General features: G+C 46.9%; 1 protein-coding gene and 1 non-coding gene across 6 annotated transcripts in view; both read right to left on the bottom strand.

Moving 5' to 3' along the window:
- Positions 1-22,736, bottom strand: part of DAPK2 (death associated protein kinase 2) — a 120,851-nt gene that overhangs the window by 3,886 nt on the left and 94,229 nt on the right. For 4 of the 5 annotated variants that reach the window (XM_058737449.1, XM_058737448.1, XM_058737447.1 and 1 more), the window contains exons 6-10: positions 17,806-17,854; positions 16,982-17,008; positions 13,948-14,100; positions 12,881-12,926; positions 10,789-11,410 (exon numbers count right to left, since the gene is read on the bottom strand). In XM_058737449.1, the coding sequence (XP_058593432.1) occupies positions 10,802-11,410; positions 12,881-12,926; positions 13,948-14,100; positions 16,982-17,008; positions 17,806-17,854 (884 nt within the window). In that variant the 3' untranslated portion in view covers positions 10,789-10,801. The remainder of the gene's footprint in view (positions 1-10,788; positions 11,411-12,880; positions 12,927-13,947; positions 14,101-16,981; positions 17,009-17,805; positions 17,855-22,736) is intronic. The other variant, XM_058737451.1, reaches the window with a different exon arrangement.
- On the bottom strand, positions 1,787-1,920 carry LOC131518510 (small nucleolar RNA SNORA5). Its single transcript, XR_009265181.1, has one exon. It is a non-coding gene; the product is annotated as a small nucleolar RNA SNORA5 (small nucleolar RNA).

Genomic DNA, 22,736 nt, shown 5'->3' with positions numbered 1-22,736 from the left:
AGACAAAGCAGAGCATGGTGGCTGACACAGGGCTTGGGTCGGCAGCCACCCCCTTCTCCACACCCCCGACCACATGCCATCTTTAGCCTGACTTTGGCACCTCCTCATTGGGCAGGGCATGCACAGGGACAACACACTCAGGGCAAGGGTTACAGATGTCTCAGCTGTTCAGGAGACGGCCCTGGTGCCCCTGAGCTATTATTACCGCAGCCGGATACACACTCTGGCTGGGCTGGAGAATCGGCCCCCCAGAGGGGAAGAATGAGAGGCAGGGCCTTCGGTCACAGCTCACTTTAGGGAAGGGTCATTGGACAGCAGTCTAGGATGCCCACTGTGCACTGGGCTGGTTCTGGGCTTAGCAAAACAGATGCTTTGTTGGAAAACAGAAGCTTAATACCCCATTCAAAAGTACATTGAAAGGGGTCGCCTGGGTTGCCCCGTCAGTTGAGTGTCCAACTTCGGCTCAGGTCATGATCGCACAGTTCATGAGTTTGAGCCTCACATTGGGCTCGCTGCTGTCAGCACAGAGCCCGCTTCAGACCCTCTGTCCCTACTTCTCTTCTTTACCCCTCCCCCGTTTGTGCTCTCTCTCTCTCTCTCTCAAAAATAAGTAAACATTTAAAAACAAACAACAACAAAAAAAGTAAATTGAAGGAAATAGGGGCTTCGGTGGAGGTTGAGAGGAGATGGGATATATCATTGCCTTTCACAGCTTGGCAGTCAAAGCTCAGCTTAAATCCTGGCTTCTCCAACAAGCCTGACATGGCTTCTCTGAGCCTCGGTTTTCTTATCTGTTTTATGGGGATAACATAATTGACATAAAAAACTGGATATATTTAAGCAAACAATTTGATGACTCCATTCCCTCTTGAATTCCTCTCTTTCTGTAAAACAGGCTTTCCTAGATCCAGAGATGGGTTTCAGAGGTTCTATGAACCTCCTGAAATGCTCTGCAAATTTTAGCATGTAAACTTGTACATGAATGTTCAGAGCAGCATTATTCATAAAAGCCAAAAAATGGAAACAGCTGAAATGTGCATCACCTGATGAGTGGATAGACAAAATGGAATATATCCATACAATGGAATATAATTCAGAAATATTATTCATAAAAAAGAATGAAGTACAGTTGACCTTGAACAATGCAGGGTCAGGACACTGAATTCCCATGCAGTCAAAAATCCACAATATAACTTTTAACTCCCCCACAACTTAATTACTAATAGCCTCCTGTTGGCCGGAAACCTCACCGATAACATAAACAGCAGACTGACAAATATTTTGTATGTTCTATATTTCACATACTGTATTCTCACAAAAAAAGTAAGCTAGAGAAAAGAAAGTATTATTAAGAAAATTGTAAGGATGAGAAAATACATTTACAGTGCTATACTGTATTCATAAAAAATATCCACATGAACGTGGACCCTCATAGTTCAAACCTGGGTCGTTCGAGCATCCACTGTCCTGGCACATGCTACAACGTGGATGAACCTTGAAGACATTATGTTGAATGAAAGGGGTCAGGCACAAGAGGCCACACACTGTAGGATTCTATTTACATAAAATGCCCAGAATAGGCAAATCGATAGAGACAGAAATCAGATTAGTAGTTGCCGGGGCTGGAGAGAGGGGAGGGTGGGAGAGGCCTCTGAGAGGGTATGAGGTTTCTTTTTGGAGTGACAAATTGTCCTGGGGTTAGAGGGTGATGACTATTGCATAACCTTGTGAAGATGCTAAAGACTACTGACTTGCATACTTTTATTTTATTTATTTATTTTTTTCTTGGTGTCTGTGACCGAATTTATCTCTGAGGCCCAGCACAGAGGATCAGGGCCCATGAGCCACGGTGTTTCTGTGGCAGCCTTTCGGGCCAGCACCAGCCATGGACGGGCGGGCCCTGAATTTGACACGGCTGCTTGACTTGCATACTTTTAAATGATGAATTTTATGGTATGTGAATTATATCTTAATAAAAATTTCACTTGAATGCATGTGTACAGATATACGTTTCTTCTGAGGAGAGCTGACAGATTTCATCCATTCTCAAAAGAATTCTGTGGTCTCAACAAATGAACTGCCCAGGATGATATGTGGTCCCATCCAGCTCAATTTTTCTCTCTGCTCCGACAGCCTCCTCACAGCAATGCCTCACTTGCCACGCCCCCCCCCCCCCCCCCCCCCCCCGCCATTGAATGCTGAGTGACATAGCTCATGGACTCCTGAGTGCTGGTCTTGTCTCCCATCCACACTGGGAGCTCTCCTCCATTTTTGTTTATTTTCCATCATGGCGCTCGGCACCCGGGAAGCCAGTGCATACAGCTGGCCCACACCGCTCAGGACTTAAAATCTTCTGGCAGAAGCTATTTTCCATCACCCAACCCCCGTGCTCCTGGAAGTCCTCCGTGTGTTTCAAAGTCCAGTCCAAACGTAACCTCCTCCAAGACAACTTCCAAAAAGCAATGTCTCTCTCCCTGCCATGACGGAAACACATGTGGGCTCCCTCAATATTTCTCACTGACTTCGGCCAGCTCTGCAGTGGCGTTGTCTCACTAATGAAAAACAACTTGAAGGCACAGAAAGAATTTTCTTCATGGTTTTGTCAATGTCCTCTGGCCCATCTCCTCCCCACCCAGAGGATACACCAGTGGGTGCTTAACAGTTGTATAGTTAAATTGTTTCCCCGGGTTGCTGAAGAGACACTGGAATGAGATCCTAGGACCTGGGACCTGCTTGCTCCTGCCAGTGAGAGGCCCCGGGCACCTGGATTGGCAGCCATGACACCACGACTCCCCACAACTCCGCCTGGGAGCCAGCAGACTTCCGTTAGGGTCAGGGAACAGGGAGGAAAATGCATACAACCTTGACATGGAGCGGGGGACAAGAAAGCCAGGGGCTGTTCACCCTCCCAAACTAAAACACTCTTTGTGCCAAAGAGTGAAAGAGAATGGGAGGAGGGGACAAGGAAGACAGAGAAAAAGACGAGGGTGCTGAGGGGACCACCAGGCCAAGGTCTCGCAGCTCTTTCCTTAACTGCCTCTCACTTCCTCTGCCGCACCTGCAAGCCTAGCCCTGGGTCTAGGTCTCACCTGAGGGAAGATGCAAAAGAGGGCAGAGCCTGACTTTTCTGGTATCAAAGCCTTCCAGCAGCTTCCTGGCACTCTTGATGGAACCCAACAAGCTCATCCAGACCCCCGAGGCCTGTACCATCTGGGTTTTTCTCCAACCAATTTCCTCCCTGTCTCCTTTCTGTTGCTGTGTCTCCCATCGCACAGTCTGCTTGCTGGCCCAGGAGCCCCAAATCTCAGGGTCTTTGCCCTTGCTCCTTCATATATTCACTTGGTCATTTTGTTCAGGTCTTTGCTCAAATGTCACCTCCTCAGGGAGGCCTCCCTTGACCATCCTATATAAAATAGCATCCCAACTGCCCCCACACAACTCACTGTGCCTGCGCCCTATTTCTTCATAGCACTTGTCGCTACCTGACATTTGATTCTGTATTTGTTCTGGTTTTTTTTTTTAACTTTTTAATGCTTATTTATTTTCAAGGGAGACAGAGAAAATGAGTGGGGGAGGGACAGAGAGAGAGGGAGACACAGATTCTGAAGCAAGTTCCAGGCTCTGAGCTGTCAGCACAGAGCCGGATGCAGGGTTCGAACTCACGAACCATGAGATCAGGACCTGAGCCGAAGTCAGACGCTTAACTGACTGAGCCACGCAGGTGCCCCTGTTCTGTGTTAATCTCCCTCTCCTGCACCTCCCAGCAACTAGTATCTCCTTTCCAGGGTGATTTCCTGCCTTCCCAACTCACAGAACATTTCTACCTCTAAATTCACCATTGTCTGTGATTCACTTTTGAGCCTAACCCTTGCAGGGGACACTTGCACTTTGCTTGGAGTTTGATGAGGTGGGATCGGTAGACTCTAGAAGAGTACGGACTTCTTTTTATCCACTTACTGATTGACACTCTTGCAGAAGAGAGATGCCTGAACCCCGTGGGCGGAAAGTCAACATGCTGCTAGAGGAATCCCATTAATAAGAATCCTACCTTCCAACTAGTCCAGCAGTGGAGCAACGAGGCCCAACTAAAATATGAGGGGGGATCATTCCCAGAGGCCATTAAGGGGAAGTGATGCAATTACCTCTAGGGCTCTATGTGCTACACAAAACAGCATGAACTCTGAGAAGGAGGCCACCCAGGCTATAAATCCATCAGGCTGGCCTTTCCTAATCAATGGGCCTCTTTGGTTGCTAAGAGGCTCAAGCAAATGCTGATACCATCTAATCCTTGAAAGTCAGAGACATAAATTCTGCAGTGAAATCTGTTCCCAGAAGGAAAGTGGCAGCAACACCATTGATTAAATTAGGGGTGTCAGTAGGGTGGGACTGGGTTCTGCCTCCTCCTGGCCCGGCCCTCTCTGCAAACAGACAGTGTCCACCTTCTAAGCCTGTTGTCCTTTGGGCAGAGAGTATGGGCGATTCTGACCAGGCTCCTAGGAGCATGTTTAGTCTCTCAGAAAAATGTTGGGAAGCGAGTCAAGAAGACAGAACACCGACTGAGTCAGGTTTTGTTTACGGAGATGCAAACGGCTTTGAAACAGTACCGAGGGGTGTGCCAGGTCAACACCCACGTCCACAGAGCAGGGAGATGGAACAACAGCCATTCCCCTGGGCATAAAAAAGGAAGCCTGGCTTTACAGAAGAGGCACTCCAGCCTTTCTCTCAATACCAGGCCTCCTCTAGAAACTGCAAACAGATCGCAACTTCTCAAACCTCCAACTGTGCCATTTCTCCAGCCCCGTCCTCCACTGGAAGCCAGGGACACCTGAGTACCCACACCCCTCTGCCGCCTCAGTCTGCCACTCTGCCTCCCCCACCAATCTCCCCTAATGGAGTCTTTCCATAGTTTGCATCTCCAACTTCCCCTTTTGCTGGCTAGAGCCTGGGCCCTGCTGGCCTCACTTCCCAGTTTTCCCAGGAAAGGAACATGTGAGGCTGAAGGGGGCCTGAGTGTCAAGTTCCTTATATATGGGTGGGAAGAGCTGTAGAAAGGCTGTGTCCCTGCCAGTTGTTTTATACCTAGAAGAAGCCAATGGAAACACGTGGAAATGCCCCTTTCCTTGCCCGGCCTGGTCTCACTTTTCTTAGTTAGGTCTCAGCCCTTTTAATCCTCTTTCCAGGATCTTCAGGTTTTTTCTTTTCTTTTCTTTTCTTTTCTTTTCTTTTCTTTTCTTTTCTTTTCTTTTCTTTTCTTCTTTTCTTTCCTTTCTTTCTTTTTTTTTTTTTAACGTTTATGTATTTTTGAGAGACAGAGAGACAGAGCATAAGCAGGGAAGGGGCAGAGAGACAGAGGGAGACACAGAATCCAAAGCAGGCTCCAGGCTCCAAAGCTGTCAGCACAGAGCCCAGTGTAGGGCTCAAAACCACAAACTATGAAATCATGACCTGAGCCGACTGCTTAACCAACTGAGCCACCCAGGTGCCCCAGGACCTTCAGTTTTCTGAGAAATTTTTTGTCCCCAGGAAAAGCTTCAAAAGCTCTCCCTCCTGGACGGTTACAGGAGACAGGAGACCTGAGAGATGTAACCACCAAATAAATGCCAAGTGTGGACTATGTTTAGATCGTGATTTGAACAAACTACAACAGGACATCCTTGCAAAAAGTGGGGACATGGGAGTATGGAATGTGTATCCACATGATATTAAGGAATTATTCTTGGTTTCTGTCAGGCGTGATAATGGCACAGAAGTAATATTAAAAAGAAAGTGCTTAGAAATTCATGCTGAGGAATTTAAGTTAAGTAAGTCTAAAGTTTGCTTTATTTTTTTTTTTTTAATTTTTTTTTCAACATTTTTTATTTACTTTTGGGACAGAGAGAGACAGAGCATGAACGGGGGAGGGGCAGAGAGAGAGGGAGACACAGAATCGGAAACAGGCTCCAGGCTCCGAGCCATCAGCCCAGAGCCTGACGCGGGGCTCGAACTCACAGACCGCGAGATCGTGACCTGGCTGAAGTCGGACGCTTAACCGACTGCGCCACCCAGGCGCCCCTAAAGTTTGCTTTAAAATACTCCGGAAAAAGCTGTGGTGCAGATGAATGGGAGAGGACTGGCCATGACTCGCTCACTGTCAAAGCTGTGTCACAGGCACAGGGAACTCACTGTAACATTCTGGATACTGATGAGAATCTCCCCTAACAAAAAATTCGAAACAAAAACTTTCCCTCTGTTAAGTCTCTATAAATCTCCTCTTTATCGCCACTTAACAGTTCCTGGCTCCTGATCCCAATCTGTGCTCATGCTCATCTCCACCCCGACCCCCAAATTCTACGTGGCACCTTCTCCACAGGCTATGGCTTGGGAAGGAGGTGTTGGAAGGGGCACCTTCCCTGAGAATGTTTCTGCCCACTGATGCCCCTCTTACTCTTTCTCAGTCAGAATTCATCTCTCTCCCGTCTTCTGGAATACTAGGTATCTCTATTTTACCACTTCTCATGGCCTTTCCCATCTCCCAGTTGGGGTCCCCAACTGTTCCAGACACTGAGTCTTTTATTCAGGGGCTGTCTTGTCCTTATCTGTCACCTCCCTTCAGAGCCAGAGCACAATCAGTGTTTGTTCAAATGAACTGGCCCCTTCTGCTCCTCAAATGTACCCACTGCTGGGTCTTCCTCTACAGAGCAAAGAATCTTCTCCACAGGCCAAGAGTTTCACAGACAAAGGAGAAAAGGCCATTCAGTCCCACAGACATTTACAGAGGCTGGCAGTGGGGGTGGGTGCAGGGCACACAGCTACCTCCTACATGGGCCGACTGCTGCGTGACGGAATGATGTGGGAAGCCACCATCTTCATAATCACCTTTAGGGGAGGGTGGGTGATGTGAGGAGAGGACTCATGGGGGAGACTGGCTTCTCTTGTCATTATTACTCCGCCCCATCCCTTCTCTGCCAGCCTCCTACAGCTGCAGAATCACCTGTTACCACACCTTTTCCACCTTTCCTAACACAAAGCTGAGTTACCATGTGCCACGGGCATTCAGCTCAGAGCAGGGACAGGCTGCTGCCTTCCCAAGGTGCCGACTCTCCAGCTTCCTTGGGAACCCATGATCAGGAAGATGTCACACACTCAGCCTGCCCTCCCCAACAGCCCAGGGTGGCATTTGCACAGAGCACAGAGGCCAACCTCTCACTGCCTGGTAAATGAAAACTCCTCCTTCATGGCAGATGGGTCTAGCAGCAACCCCCCCAGGACTTCCTCCCTCTAGGTCCCAGTGAAACATTCCCCTCTTGACACCCCCTCAGGCCACTGTCAGCCCCACCCTACCCTTGACTCCATGTTAAAATGCCAGCTGTGAACATGTGGTGGGGAGTCAGGTGGATTCTCTGACATTCCACAGGCCTCCTTGGGCTCCCCCTCAGTATCAGGTTCTGATGCCAAAGGGTGAGGAGAGTTGGACTGGCCAGGGGACAGAGGAAGGTCATGGTCTCCTCTTCCACCTTCCCTGAAAGACTTGGGAGCGCTTCTTAGTTTATTTCGATTTGTCTTTGGAAACTCTTAGTACAGAAAAGGGTCTGCTTATAAAACACCTAAATAATAAATAGTAATGACTAGATATGATCACAGAGAAGATGAGTCCACTACTGTGAGGAGAATCACTTATGGTTCTGACTCCGGCTTTGGGGATGACCCGCTGGGTGACTTCAGGCAGGCCCTGTCCTGTCAAATGCTGTAAAGTGAAGGTGTCTGATGGTCCACCTCTCAGTACAAACAGTGAGCGACTCATGCCTCGATTCTCAACTAACTACCTTCCCCTCTCTGTTTCCAGTCTCTCCAAATCAAATCATCCTCAACATCTTACTCCTTTAAGTGCATTTTATTTGGACTTTCACAAGAAAGTTTAACCTGAGTTATTCAATTGGGGGCTTCCTTTCCTGAGGAAATCTGGCTATATGAGGTCAAGGTCTACTGACATAGCCAAAGGGACCTTTAATATCTGCAGTGTCTTCATGCCAAATGAGTACATCACATCTCATGACAGGGCAAGTAAGTTCTTGGAGAGACTGTAGACAGGTCACTTGTACCCAGTCTCCCAGGCAAGACACAGGAAAAAGGGCTTTGCTATCTTCCACTGATCCCAAGATACACAGTTTTGGATCTCTGAAATCAGGACTTCTTTCCCATCAATGGCATTATGTCATTACTGTCAGTCTGAAACAAAGGCAGGTGTTTCAGAAGATGACCACACCGCTTCTGCCAGACATTGGGGGCCATTCGGCCTCAGACTGTATGACATTAGATTCTCTAATTGAAGTTCCTTTGGATCACACTGATTGTGCAAATTCAGAAAGCAAACCTGTGTGAATTCCACACGCGTGGGGCCCCTCTTGTCAGGGGGGATTTTCCATCCCTCCATCTAGCATGAAGGGTGAAAGACTCAGGTTTCCTTGCCTTCCCTTTTTGCATGGTGGCTTTATTTCTCATTTACCCTCTCAGTGAGGGCGTCCCAGCTTTGAGGAGAGGGGAAGCGGTCTCCTCTTGCACTTGGCTTTGTTCTTTCTTATTTTTGGTATATAAAATAACAACTCATCTTATATTTGATGGAAATATGGTCTCTTATATTTGATGAAAAAAGTTTCTGTAACCAATGTTATATACAATATTTGAAATGATCTGGCATGATAATGGAAAAGGAGGTAGGGTTCTGAAAAAATGGTTGCATGGGGTCAAAATCTCATGTCTCCTCCTAAACCACTTGCCATCTGTGCTGCTCTCTGGACATCCCCTCCCCCGCCCAGCACATCAGGCTGTTGACTAGCCCAGCACCCATCATGGTTCCCTATGACTCTTGGGATAAAGGCAGAGCTCTTTGATATGGCAAAGTGCCAATGGTCGTGCATCCTCTCCAGTCACATCTACACCATATACACACCTTATCCTCTCCCCTCCAGCTTTCTGTCCGTGCAATTTCAGCTTCCCATGCCCTCTCTACCACAGAGCCCTGGCATGACAGCTCTGTCAGGAACACTTCTTTCTCCCTGGTTTGCTTAGCTGACCTCACCTCCAGCATCACCACCTCAGGGAGGCCTTCCCTGACTAGATCAAACCCCCATAGCATGCTTGTGCAGCACTACATCCTTCTCTTTCATAGCGTGTGTCCCACCTGCAGCCCTACATCTGTAGAATGTTCTTGTTTAATGCTGGAATCCTTTACCTGACTGTCAACTCCATGAAGGCAGGAAAGGAGCCTGTTTTCACTCAATAGTGTATCCCCTGTGCCAGGCTGAGTGCCTGGCAGGTGCTCAATAAACATTTGTCAATGGATATATGGATGAATCTGGGTGTCTCTGCCCTATAATTAAAGAGTAAACTCCCGGAGCCTGGGGCAGTTAGGGGAAGCAGAAAGAGCAACAGACGTATCATCAGAAGGCCTCCACTTTTGCCACTACAGTGACCTTGGGCAAATCACATCCTCTCTGTTTCCTCAATTCCAAATTGGGAATAACACTTACCCTGCCTATCTGACAAGGGTGTTCTGTGAGTCTGTGTAGTAACTTTGAAATGATACAATCCGGTCCCTCACCCCCAAGCTTCTAGCACAGTGCTGGGCCCACACTCTGTCCATACGAGCTGGCTGATGTCCCTCCTTTAGGAAAAAGGAGAGGACATAATACAGTCCTCAAGAAGGTGTGCTTGAAGCCTGGAGTCAAGAAGGGACCACTGAGCCTGTGCTTTCCAGTCTTAAACGCTCTGGAATTTCTCAGCCCTTTCAGGGCTATGTCCTAGTACGTAAGAAAAGGGATCTTCTTGTTGAGTCCCTTTTTGTCTTCATTTCTAACACAAGGCTGGGGCCCTCAGTCAGAAGGGGGGAAAGTGGAGAAGGGGGATGCCCCTTCCATCCTGCTGAAAATCAGCAGGGACAGGGCTGGATGGGAACAGAGAACTGCATCTTCTAGGACCTGTTTCTTGGGACAATCGTTTAAAGGTATGAGACATTCCACCAATACCTGTCAGAATACATGAAATAAATACATGAAGCTACTAACGTTTCCTCTGGAGCTGAACTGTAATGTTAAGGTGGATATTTATAGCAAAGTCTCCCTATTTCTCCATATACCTCTTATGAGGGTCGGGGATCCTAGGTTTCTGTCTCATCTGCATCAACTAGCTATGAAAGACCTTGGGTAAGTCATTTTTCCTCTCAGAGTCAATTTCCTCATCAGTTACATGGAAATAATAGCAACAAGAAGAATAATACCATCCACCTTTTTGCTCAAGGAGTTCTTTTAAAGATCAAAGACAGTGCTTGGTAAGTGAAAAGTCAGTGCAAATGAAAGGTAATATTTTTCTGTGCATTTTAAATTCCTCCTTCTGCAGCAGGAAAGCACCAAACTGGCTTATTGTTATCCCTACTTAGCTCAAAGATTACCCAAGATCTGCAATTTATTAAGACATATAGGTGGGAGGTGAGATGTGAAGAAATCCATTATCACAGATCAATTACAAGCATCTCCCCGGGGCCAGCCATCCTCCCTCTGGAAAAGGGTAGGCTGAGAGGTACTCATTCTCAATTGTTTTAATAGCTTGGCTGCTCCACCAGCCACCTCCCAGAAAACCAGGTTGGTGAGAGGAGGTGCAGAATGAGTAACTAGCTAGCGCCTTCCTGATTCTGGATTCTGTGAAGGGGGTGGAGGGCTATGCTACATACACACACCCTAAGGATAATTCTAGCTGATGCTCTGGCAGGGCACTTGGGAACACGCTTCTGCAAATCATCCAGGATGCATTACTGACTAGATTCTGGTGCTCAGAGTTTCAAGCCAGCCAAGACTTCCTTGCTGCATGATCTGTCGAGCTGCTCCACTAGGGACTCCCTGGTGTCCCTGCAGAACACGGAGCCCAGGCCATCTGTGTTCTTACTCTCCAGCTGGAAACTGCCCACCAGTTCCTGGATCCACTGTAGGTCCGCTGAGAGCTCCTGCCTTAAAGCTTCAAACTGTGCCTGCAGATGGTCCAATTTCCTGGCCATGCTTCCGAGGCTGGACCCTGTGGCCTGGATGTCTTCTCGTAGGAGCTTCTTCAAGGACTCCATTTTGCGGAACTCGTACTTGAGCTGGGAGAGGTCGTGCCGGGCGCTCTCACTCTCCTCCCGGTACCAAGCTTCCTTCTCATTGTATATGGAGACCAGAGCCTCCACGTCGTCCTGGATGGTGTCATGGGTCCCTGCCAGGGCACGGCATCCCTGGTCCACCTGAGCCACGTCCTCTACTACACGGGCAAAACGCTCAAAGTTGACATAGGTGTTATTGGGAGGCATGCTTGAGTGGCATTTGAGGGTGTATTCTCTTAGGCGCTTGGTCTTCAGCTGGGCAGGCTCTGTCTTCTGCTGTTCCGGGGCTCTGACTTCTCCTTTGGACTGGTGGGTGTTTAGACAGAACAGCCAGAATTAAGTTGATGCCAAATCCAAAGCGCAGTTCAAGGTGCAGGAAGAAGGCACACAAGCGGCCTCTTAGGCATTCACTGCATGCATCAGGCCACGGGGAGGACCATGGTGGGATGAGCATCCCCACAGATGATAAAAAAGACTGAAGAGTACGGGGGTGCGGCCTCCATGCTCACTTCAGGGCAGGGTGGTCCATGGCCATTAGAGAAGGTCTCCACACACATAGCATTTAGAGGTGCTCACATAGACAAGCAGGCTATAGCCAGGACTCTGCAGGCATCCACTCCACAGCAGGAGCAGACAAGGCCATGGCTGCCAGAGGGAGGCTGAGAGACCTCTCTCCTTCAGGACCAGGTGGCATCCTGGGCCTCAGCAATACTCAGCATGCTAAGCCCGAGAAGCTGCCTAGCTCTGTGCTCTGGGCTCACTCAAAACCTAGAGGGCCCTTTAACAAGTAGATGAACCTGACCTTCTCCCGAGCACTCCAGCCCTCCCTGCTCTCCATCCTCCATAGCCCTACCTGTGCTGATCTGCATGCTCAGATCAAGCTGGCTAGGCCTCTCATTTAATGGGAAATCTGGTGATGCTCTAGGAGCGCACATCTCATCAATCAGCAGAAGTAGGACCAGAATCCTGGTCTCCTGATTTCCACCCCACCAAAGTGCCTTTTTTTTTTTTAATTTAAGTAATCTCTATGCCCAAACTGGGGCTTGAACTCCCAACCCCAAGATCAAGATTTGCATGCTCTACAAAGTGAGGCAGTCAGACACCCCTGGCCATAGTGCCTTTAACTAGCACTTTACTGTACTGTGAGCAAGACCCTCCACAAACCAGCAGCTGGGAGCCCAATTACAAAGTAGGCCAGGCTGGAGTCCCTCTGTACCCTCCACCTCCCCAGAGGGAGCAGCATCGCCCAGAGGGTGGCCGTCTCTCCTCCCTACCAGGCTTCCATCTCTGAGCCCCATTCCCTGAGGTCTCAAGGTGCCTAAAGAAGCTGACTGACTGGTTGGAGTGTCATCCTTTATTCAGAGCCCCGAAAGTCAGAAAGAAGGAGCCTCGGTTACAAAGTTGACATTTTTAATTGTCATCGATTTCTATCTACAACTTGGGAGCCCTGATTACTGCTTTGAGAATGACAGCAACATTCCCTCTGACAAAGAACACTTTTTATGATGGCCCCAAAGGAAAAGGGTTTCAACTGAGGTTTGTGAGGGCTCCATTTCATAAATCACCTGAGCCCATGAAATATAAATGTAAACCTATAAACCTATTTGAACAAACCCAGATCAGTTGGCACCCCCCAACTGGATTTCATCTGTGCCCCAGGGTGGATGTTTCTAGCAAAGGCCTTTCCATGGGCTGCCTGCATCTGGCCACCCCTCCTGGCCCTGGCAGCAGACCAGGGACCCGCCCACTCACTGGAACGCAACACCATGCCCTTACCGTGATCCAGGGGTGTCTGAGAGCCTCTTCGATTGTGAGCCGTTTCCTGCAATGAGGATCAGAAAACAATGACAATCCACGAATACAGAAGCTGAGAGTGACAGTCTCCATTCTTACTCTTGTCAGACCTGCATTTTGGCATTCTTCGACCACTTCTATCAAACCAGAATAATGGGGGGGATGCAGAGATGGCTGGGGAATGGGCTGAATTCCCTGCATTCCAGAGAAAATGGTCCAGGCGGACCCCTCAGTAGAATGATATTATGACACAAACCCTCATCTCTGGTCCCAAACTTGAAGGGCTTAACACCACACTCTAGGAGAGTCATAAGTGTTCTTGTGAACTTTAGCTCTCCACAGCTAAACTTTTGGTCTATGTTTTTCTATTTGCCTCCCAGATCCCTTCTCTGCCCTTCCCTGCTCAGGTACTATGATCTGACCTAGCACCGCCCTTAGATGGGGAAACCAGGCCCCTGAGCTCTCTCTGAAGTCTGTGGGACCAAGAGGACATGACCTTCTAGAATCTGTGGATCTCACTCCTGCCCCATTTAGTCCATGCTCTGGCACCAGGCACCTTACAATTTCCTGCCTATCTCCTACTTTGACTCTTCAGCCACAGGGCTCACCCTGGGCCCTAAGGAGGGGTAGGATCAACAGGTCTCCTATTCTCCCACTTACTGACCCCTCTGAGTCTGCCTCCCCCCCAGCTCCCACTTGAAACGGCTTGGAAACTCTGCCACTTTCCTTTTCAAAGACTGTAAAAGACAGTGTGTCCTAGAGAAACCTAGGCTGACTTCCAAACACACACACACACACACACACACACACACACACACACACACACAGAGTTATTTGTATTTGGGCAGGAAAGAAAGCAGAAAGACTTGAGCAAACAAGATCAATGCCAAGTCTCAGCTAATCCACACTTCTCAGCACCTGCCCAGATTAGACCACAATGGTGCGGATGGCAGCCTGTGGCAAAGAAGGAATGGACTAGCACATCTTTGGGGGAGGGGACAGGAGATGGTCAGTACTTGAGAAGCCCGTGTCTTTCTCTGTCACCTTACCGGGTCTCTTTCACCAGAAGCTTCCGGATGAAGTCCTTGGCTAGCTCGCTGGTCTGGCTGAAGAATTCTTCATCAAAGTCGTAACTCACTGCTGTGATATTTGCTAGCGTTTCTTGCTTTGTGTCTCCCAGGAAAGGGGATGCTCCACTTAGGCTGAGCACACAGAGAGGGAACACGTGACTATAGGAAAGTAGATGGAGGTGGAGGTGATACAGTCAGGGAACCCTGACTCATACTATTGCATGGGGATGGGAGGCTCCCAGCAACACCGCCTGCCCACTCTGGGCAGCCAGTCAGCAGCCTTTTCAACAAACTGAGTCCGATTCAAGACACTTACGGAGCTTCTACTAAGCTCTTGACTAAAACTGTGTCTTCAAGGAACTTGAAAGAGGAGGGGAGGAAACAGAGACATGGCTCTTCATGATCCCAAAGAGAACAAAGCAGAATACAATGGAAGACCAGACAAAGGACTAGGGGGGCACGGGACAGAGGGGACATCCAAGTGCAGGCTTCATGGGAGAACTGACATTCGTATCAGTTGTGTCCCGAAGAATGAAGAGGTTGTCAGTAGAGGAGGAGATGGAAGGTGTTCTAGGCTAAGGGAGCAACTTGAGCAGAGTCTGAGAGATGTGGAAATATATGGACCAGTAGGACTAGAAGGGTGTGTAAGGTTCCCCTGCAGGGTTTGTCAAGAGGTATCATTCAGGGGCGCCTGGGTAACGGGTGAGCATCTGACTCTTGATTTCAGCTCAGGTCATGATCTCATGATTCATGAGATTGAGCCCCGCTTGGGATTCTCTCTCTCTCCCTCTCTCTCTCTCTCTCTCCCTCTCTCTCTTTCAAAATAAATATTTCAAAAAAGAAGGTGTCATTCAAATAGTGACTCCCAAATCTACTGTTTCCTGACTCATATCCCAGCTTATGGGACACCTCGCCCTAGATGTGCCATTGTCACTGTGCCCTAACTTCCCTCCATGAGCTCCTTGCCTTGATTAATGATGTTACCTCACAAATGCGCGCAAGTTAGAACACAGGGGTCACCTCTGACTCTTCCATCCATTCCCTCACCACATCTAACTGGCCCAAAAGTCTTATTGGTTTTATTTACTAAATATCTCCTAAAGGTTCTCCCCATCTCTACTGCCACTGTCTTAGCATAGCGGTAGCAAGGTGCACTGGGAAAATGCTGATATTTCATTCGTCAAATTGAATTCCAGCTCTGCCACTCATTAGCTGTGTGAACCTAAGTAAGTTACTCAACCTCTCTGACCTGCAGTTTCCTCCTCCATAAAATGAAGAAAACTCTTCAGCTCACATGATGGTTGTGAAAAATAAATATATTTACAATGTTACATGCAATCTTGCCCCATATACTGAGAGCTCTGGAATTGGTGGCCATTACTACTATCTTTGTTAGAACACAAAGAACCTCCTGTGACTTCCCATTTTCTATAGGATCACGTTTGAACTCCTGAGCAAGACACTGGAAGTTGGTCCCTACCACACGCTCAGTACATTTCACCACACTTTAACAGGCTCACTGTTCCTTTCCTCAGCAGACAGCCCTTCTCTCCCTTTCCACCCAGAGAATTAATCTCATTCTGTACAGGCCAGTTCATATTAATCTCAATCTCTTTCTCATTAAATCTCCCACAGTCCCAGCAAACGAGTGTCTCTCCCAGCTGTGCCTCACACAGGCATGTTCATACATCAGCATAATCTTGGTCCTACTGAGTGCAACTGAGCTGTGTGGTGTCTCCCTCCAACACAGGGAGCTCCAGGCACGCAGGGCAGACCTCCTCCATGTCAGTATCCTGAGTGCCTGGCACAGTGCCCACCATGGAGCAGGCACTCAATAAACTGTGTAGAACTCAAATAAGCTAAAAGAAGACTATATGCTTTGTACACACTGGAATTCCTTAATATTTCAAAATGGAAATCCGAGTTCTGAAAAAAAATCAAGGTTTTAAGAGCCAACACAGAATCTGGAACCATCGAGCAATGCATCAAATTCTCTTTCTCTGCATCCAGTTCTTTTGGGGCTTAAAAAAAAATGCTGATGGCCAGACTCCATCCCTGGCAATTATGATGTAATAGATCTGCAGTGGGCCTGGGCAGTGTTGGGTATTAAAAGGTCTAAGGTACAGCCAGGATTGAGACCCTCTGCCATAGCTCAGAGGGGTCCCCCACATTGTAAAGAGCTCCCAGTCTAAGTGGTGCTGGAAGTCAGAGAACTGGTTTACAGGAATGCGGAGAGATGGTCCCCCTCAGCTGGTGAGTACTGGAGCCCCCATGTCCCCTCTGGCTACGGGCTAACTCAAACTCAATGTGCCGTAAAAAGAGCATGTTCCAGCTGTGCTGTTGGGGGGGAAATGGTTGAGAAGCACTGATGGAATGAACACCAAGCTGCGCTAGGAAGTTTGCACACATGTCTGCTTATTTAACCCGCACAGCACACCGTGGCAGGAAGTTTGTGATTCTTATTTTCCTGATGAGGAAAACAGGCCCGGAGGTTAAGTATCTGCCCAAGGACACAAAGATAGAAAGTGACAGATCCACTGCACATGGAGCTACACAGGAAATGTCTGCTTAAGCAACTTAATACTTCAGGGGTGGGAAAGAGACTCTGGGGAGAAAGACGAGAGCACGTGAGAGCCGGGGAAGGAAGGGGAGACTGGGAGAGAAAGAAGGAGCAGGATGGGGAAGGCACGGCAGCCTGAGGGCTGTCCCAAGGGTTCTGGGTGAAAGCTGACTTTCTCACAGGAAATGCAGCCTGGGTGAGGCTGAGCATTGGATGCCTGGCCAGGGTAGGGATGCAAACAAGGCCCAAGGTCAACCCTAGGGCCAAAAGTATGTAATGGAGCTAAAAGCATGGAGCCTCAGGTGTGCTGTGTGGATTGAACACATCTGGCTCGTGGTAAATGATTCATGAGTAAAACCAGTAAATTCAGGCTGCCTGTCCCTACCCCTCTCTCATTCCTCCCAGTTCCCCAGATCCAAGCTAGGTTGGGACCCCAGCATCAGGGATACTCACAGGATGTAGGTGATGACGCCTATACTCCTGCAAAACAAAGAACAGGCAAGTCAGAGCCACCTGGCTCTGATCCCAGCCCAGCAAGGGACTCCCCCCCATGCTTCTCAAGGGGAAGAGTCACGTGCCCCTATACAGTGGCCTAAGGATGTCACCTCAAGTCCATAGCCCTCTCCACTCATCCCAGTCTTCAGCAGCAACCTGGGATGCATCTGGAGTCATCAAGCTCTGGACACTGAGTCCGAGGACCCAAGTTCAAGGTCAGACTTCTGCACTTGCAGGCTGTGATTGGGGCAAGTCCCTTATGATCTCTGAGCCTCATTCTCCTCATAAAATGAGGTGAATGATAACTACCTCACAAAACTTCCAGGAGGATTTTAGAAAACCAAGCAATCAAGGTACTCACTCAGCCAACTATAAAGCCCTGTTCAAATGAAATGAGTCCTGTCTGTGCAGAAAATCAATCACTATGGTATCCTCAGGCCCAACACAGCTCTTAGAGCCTACAAGGCTCTCAGTGATCACTTGGATGATTAACTAAATAAGCTATTGTTACTATTTCTTTATCATAGCTGTGGCAGGCCTCCAGGGTGAGCCTCTCCCCTTGTTTCTGCCTCAGCTGTGTTCTAACAGGCCTCAAGTCCAGGCCTGGCTGCCTCAGCTTCTCTGGGCCACAGGTCCAGCACACCGGGAGCAGCCAGAGGCTCTGAACGTGTGGAGAAAGGGGTTTTCATGGCCAAGCAGGATGATGTCATCCAGAGTCAGAGTCTGAGGCCTTCTGCCCTTGAAAGGACCCCAAGGTCACCTGGGTCGTCTATACAACTTACCACATGTCAGCCTCCAGGCCCAGGGGCTCGTAGTTCACAATTTCTGGAGCTGAAAGAAGCCATATTGAAGAATCAGCAGGAGTATGAAAATAAGAAGAGATGGTGATAGGGAATTTTAGGGAGTTTGGTGACAAATGTCTCCCTCCTGAATCCTCACTAAGGAAAAATCAGAACAACAGATGGAGATAATCTGGGTCTAAGAATTTTGAGAAATGAAGTTGCCTGTTATCCTGGTAGAAATCTTTTACGAAGAGGCCTTAATAGTGAGGAAGAAGGAAAGGACAGAGGGATGCCTGGAAGAGGAAGAGGAGGGTGGGGTAAGGAAGATGCCAGAAGGGGAAATGGGGCCTGACAATAAGGCTTGCTTTAGAAGTCTCTGGTGGAAAACAGGTCAGTGCTGGAAGGTCATAACAAAGAAAAGAAGGCAGAGAGGGAATCCACGTTCCTGAATCTGGTCTGAAAGAGGGACCCCTCCTCCCTAAGAAGAATGACAACAATCTGGAGCCAATGAGATGATGAACCTGAGGTGCCCCAGGGGCATACAGGCAAAGATGCCCCGGGTATGGGAGAGTGACTTGGAGCCATCAAATCTGGAGTCATCGTGCAGGTGGAAACGGGAGCTGTGTGGATGATGTGGTGACCAAGAGTGGGTGCAGAGTCTAGGAAAGAACAGTCTACCCAGGACAGAAGAGGACCCAATGCCACCCAAAGATCAAGCAGGCAAGCACTTAGAAAGTGTGTGGTGTCCAGAGGTGCCCTGACTGTGGGAAGTAGAGATAAGGGTGTAGACAATGCTACAAAAAAAGCTTGGTCGTGAAACTGAGGAGAAAAAGAGGGGAATAGCTACAGAAGGGAGAAGGACTGAGCCTGTTTAATCATAATGGAAAAAGGGAGAGGGTGGGAAAGGCTACATTGGTGCATCTAGAACAATGTTAAAACTACTGCATCTGTAGCATGTGACCACCATCCCCCTCCCCCTCTCTAATTAGAGACACAAGGAACCACTTTTCTGGTTTTGCTTATTTTTTAGCTTCATTAAAACGATGTCATCCCGGAGATAATGTAGTCACTTGATCCCCCCACCCTCTAACATTATGCTTCTAGTGTTCACTGAATGTTCATACATGGTCTTTCATTTTCACTGCTATGTAATAGTCCACTGTGTTAATATGTATCATCTTTCAGTCATTGTCCTCTCAATGATCATTTGGATGGTTTCCACCTCTATTCTTATCAGAACAACATTGCTATGAACTTTTTTGCACAAGTCTCCTCACAAACATGAAAGACATTCTCTAGCACGGTGATTCAAAGTGTGGTCTGAAGACAAAGAGTCACTGGTCCAGACACAATAGGTCCAGAAATGGGGAGTAAGCTTTTAGAAACTCGTACAGCAATATGACATTGCCATGACATTCAAATTGTGATGATTTTTCTAGGGATTTATTTTTCTTGTGTCTTTAATGAAGAAGCAGTCCAGGACAGATTGAAGAAAAAAAAAATTTAAGTCTTTCACCATAGAGAGTTTGAGAAGCACAACTCACTTTCCAGGCTTATCTGTTTGATACACATATACACTCACTTCTGTTCTCTATGTGCATTTGCTTGTCTATTTTCTTCTGTGCTTTTCTTCTTCTTTCTTGGTGTTTTTTATTTTATTACTTCTCTTACTGTTTTCCTTTCCTACTTACATTTTTGTAATGGCCACCCTTGAGACTTTAGGATGGCTATCTAACAAATTCTAACATAAGCAATCTTTTGACTCTCCTCTAATAATACAAGAGCCTTAGAACACTCATTTCAAGAACTCCTTCCTATCTAACATTATTTTCCTCAATTTTTAGTTCTGTTTTTTAACCCTGCAATTAAAACATCCATGACCGTCCATCACTGTCATCATCATCATCATCACCACCACCATCATCATTTTAAACAGAAAATGGTTATATTTGCCGAATGTTTACTTATTTCTTTGCTCTATTACTTCACACAGTGAGGTCTTCCTTCAGAGAACATTTAGTTCACAAGCACGTCTTTAGAAGCTCTAGTAATAAAGGTTTGTTGGTGGTTTAATTGTTTTATGGTTTGTATTGTTCTTTTTCGAATTTTTGGATTTTGCTGTGTTTTGCCTGAATCACTTATCCTCATTCTTGAAATATAACTTTTGCTGGGTGTAGAGTTAAGAGTGTTTTGGGTTTTTGTTTTTTTTTTTGAGGATTGTAATTGGCTTTATTAAGCGATTCATGAACTGGACAGCATCCCGTCTAGCAGGTAGAGAGATGCTCCCTAATCATTGTTTTTTAATTTTTCCTTAGTTCTTGAAAGATAATATTCTATTGGACATTGGGTTCTACTGTTGTTTTAACAAGTACACTGTCAAATTTTTATTTATTTATTTATTTATTTATTTATTTATTTATTATCTGTCTTTTCTTCCTGGCCGCTTTCATGATCTCTTTGTCTTTGGTACCCCGTAGTTTAACTATAATGTTAACTACAGTGTAACTATAATGGATTTTTTTTTTCTGTTTGATATACATTGTCCTTTCTGTATCTGGAGATGCATGTTTTCACAACAGTTCTGAAAATTCTCAGCCATTTTCTTCAAATGTTGATCCTCTGTTGTCTCTATTCCCTCCTCTGGGATTCCAAACAGACCTGTGTTAGGTTTTCTGTTTTCACCCTCTCACACTTGTCCTCTATCTCATATTCCTGTATCTTGATCTTTTTGTGGTATTTTGGCTAATTTTATTCAGCTCTGCCTTTCAATTCTTTAATTCTCTCTTCAGCTGTGTGTAATCTGCTGCTTAACTCATTCACTAAATTTTAAATTTCTAGGAGTATAGAATTTCTTAAAGTTCTTCCTGGTTCTTTTTAGCATTTGCCTGGTCATTTTTGACAGTCTCTTGTTGCTTGCTCATTCTTATGATTCTTTTGTTTCTATATACATTCCCTTGATTTTACAGTCAACATGTGATCATTTCAATATCTTATGTCCTTGGATGTCTAAGTCTTGCTAGTCTCTGATTGAAATGCTGATACATACACTTGCCTTTGGGAGAGGTCCTCCTCTTGAATTTTCTTGCTGCTCACAGCTCCAGCTCTAAGTTCATATTTCACTGGCTTTGGAGGTGGGGCAGGTGATGCAGGAGGAGTTACTACCCTTAAAGATTTCCTTATTTCCCATGAGTCCAGAATTTCATTATAAAGAATATTTTTCTCAAGAATCAAGTTTTGTTGCAGGAGGGCTTTTGGAAGACTGGGTCCACCATGCTCCTAGAAGCTGATGGTAACTTCTGAATACTGTGTCTCAGGTTGAAGTTTCAGAGGAATGGTGGGAGTAGGACAAGTAATTATAACCTGTTTCTCAGGAGTCCTGGATAAAGAAAGTTATCATAATTTGGGCAGAGGCCTAGAGAAGTCATCCTGTATATCTGTAAGGTGCAAACAAAACCAGTTCTAGGCTAGAGCTGGGTCATACTGGCTCACAAGGGTCAACTGTGTGTATCTCTTCCCAACTCTGAATTCAGTGACAAGTTGGTAGCTTAAAATTGGCAAATCTTATAAATTAGGGTTGGGTTTTGTTTTGTTTTGGAGACACATTGTTAGACATTTAACACTGTATCACTGGAAAGAACCCTCCATAGTCTGGCCCTAGCCATCAATGTCTCACTCACATGGCCATTCTGATAGGAACTCTCTGTTTCATTCAGAGTGGACAGGGAATTGTCCTGGATAAATGTACTAATTCTGGCCCTCCCCACTGCTATGAACGACTGAGACTGGGATGTATACTCCTCTTCTACCCTGCCTCTTTCCCTACCCCTCCTCACACTTCTCCAACCCACAACACCAGCCCTTTGTCTCTTATTGACTCAAGGGCATGACTGATCCCATTGACTTTGCCAGAGTGAATATCTTGTTTGAGAAGTCTTCAGAGATGTCTCTATCATTCACTTTATAATTAATCACATCCTGTCTTGTGACACCTCTTCCACTATGGCCCTGAATGTCTAGTTGAACCATTTACTGTTAGCATCTGGTCTGAACTTAAGGGAATAAATATATGCATTTCACCACATATGTGAATGGTGGGCAGCAACTGCCGTCTTGGACAAAGTTCAAGAATAGATGTCTTGTGCCCTTGGTTCAAGTTGCTTCTGCCACCAGCTCATTGTGTGACCTTGCATGAATCATTCTGAGTGTGGCTCCCTGCTGCCACTGTGTCCTCAGTACCTCACCTAATATCTGTCATAGATATTAGATGAAGAATAGCCATTGGTTGACCTTCACTAAAATCCCCCAGACTTCCAATCCTACATTTGTTGAACTAGCCCAGATGACCTAAAAAGATCCTTCTACCACTCACACTCGGTCGTTTGATGTTTCCACAACTAAATTGTAAGCCTCCTCGGGACAAGGTCTTTCTAGAGAGACAACCCCGTGTAACCAAGAGGGCACAGGCTTTGATGTTGCATGTATCTGTATTTGAATGTTAGCTCTACCCCCTCCTGGTTGTTTTGCCTTGAACAAAGCATCCGATAGAGAAAATAATTAAATCTGCTTCATGAGGTTGTTTGAAGATTAGCTGAGGTGATGTCTGCAGAGCACCGGCATAGTGCCTAGCACACAGCAAAGTTCCCCTACCCTGGGGTCTGTGGAGCCTTAATAGCACCATTCCATAGTGGCTGTGGGGCTGGCATGTGTGACCTGAAAATCCATCAGGATGGGTGATCTGAAACATTCTGTTTTCCTTACTTCATTTATGTCAGAAGTTTTCCCCAGATTTCGGAGAGACCATGACCTCCCTCCATTTCCAAGACCACTTCAACTCCCAAAGCAGAGAGACAGTGGTCCTCAATTCTCATTCCTCTCCCTTCTGTAAGGCTTTCTCTCTAGGACCCTCAGCCTGCAGCCCCAGTCCCACGAGG

Source organism: Neofelis nebulosa, chromosome 7, assembly GCF_028018385.1.
Source record: "Neofelis nebulosa isolate mNeoNeb1 chromosome 7, mNeoNeb1.pri, whole genome shotgun sequence".
Taxonomy (NCBI): domain Eukaryota; kingdom Metazoa; phylum Chordata; class Mammalia; order Carnivora; family Felidae; genus Neofelis; species Neofelis nebulosa.
Note: the sequence above shows the minus strand (reverse complement) of the source record. Positions and strands in the feature narration are given on the sequence as shown.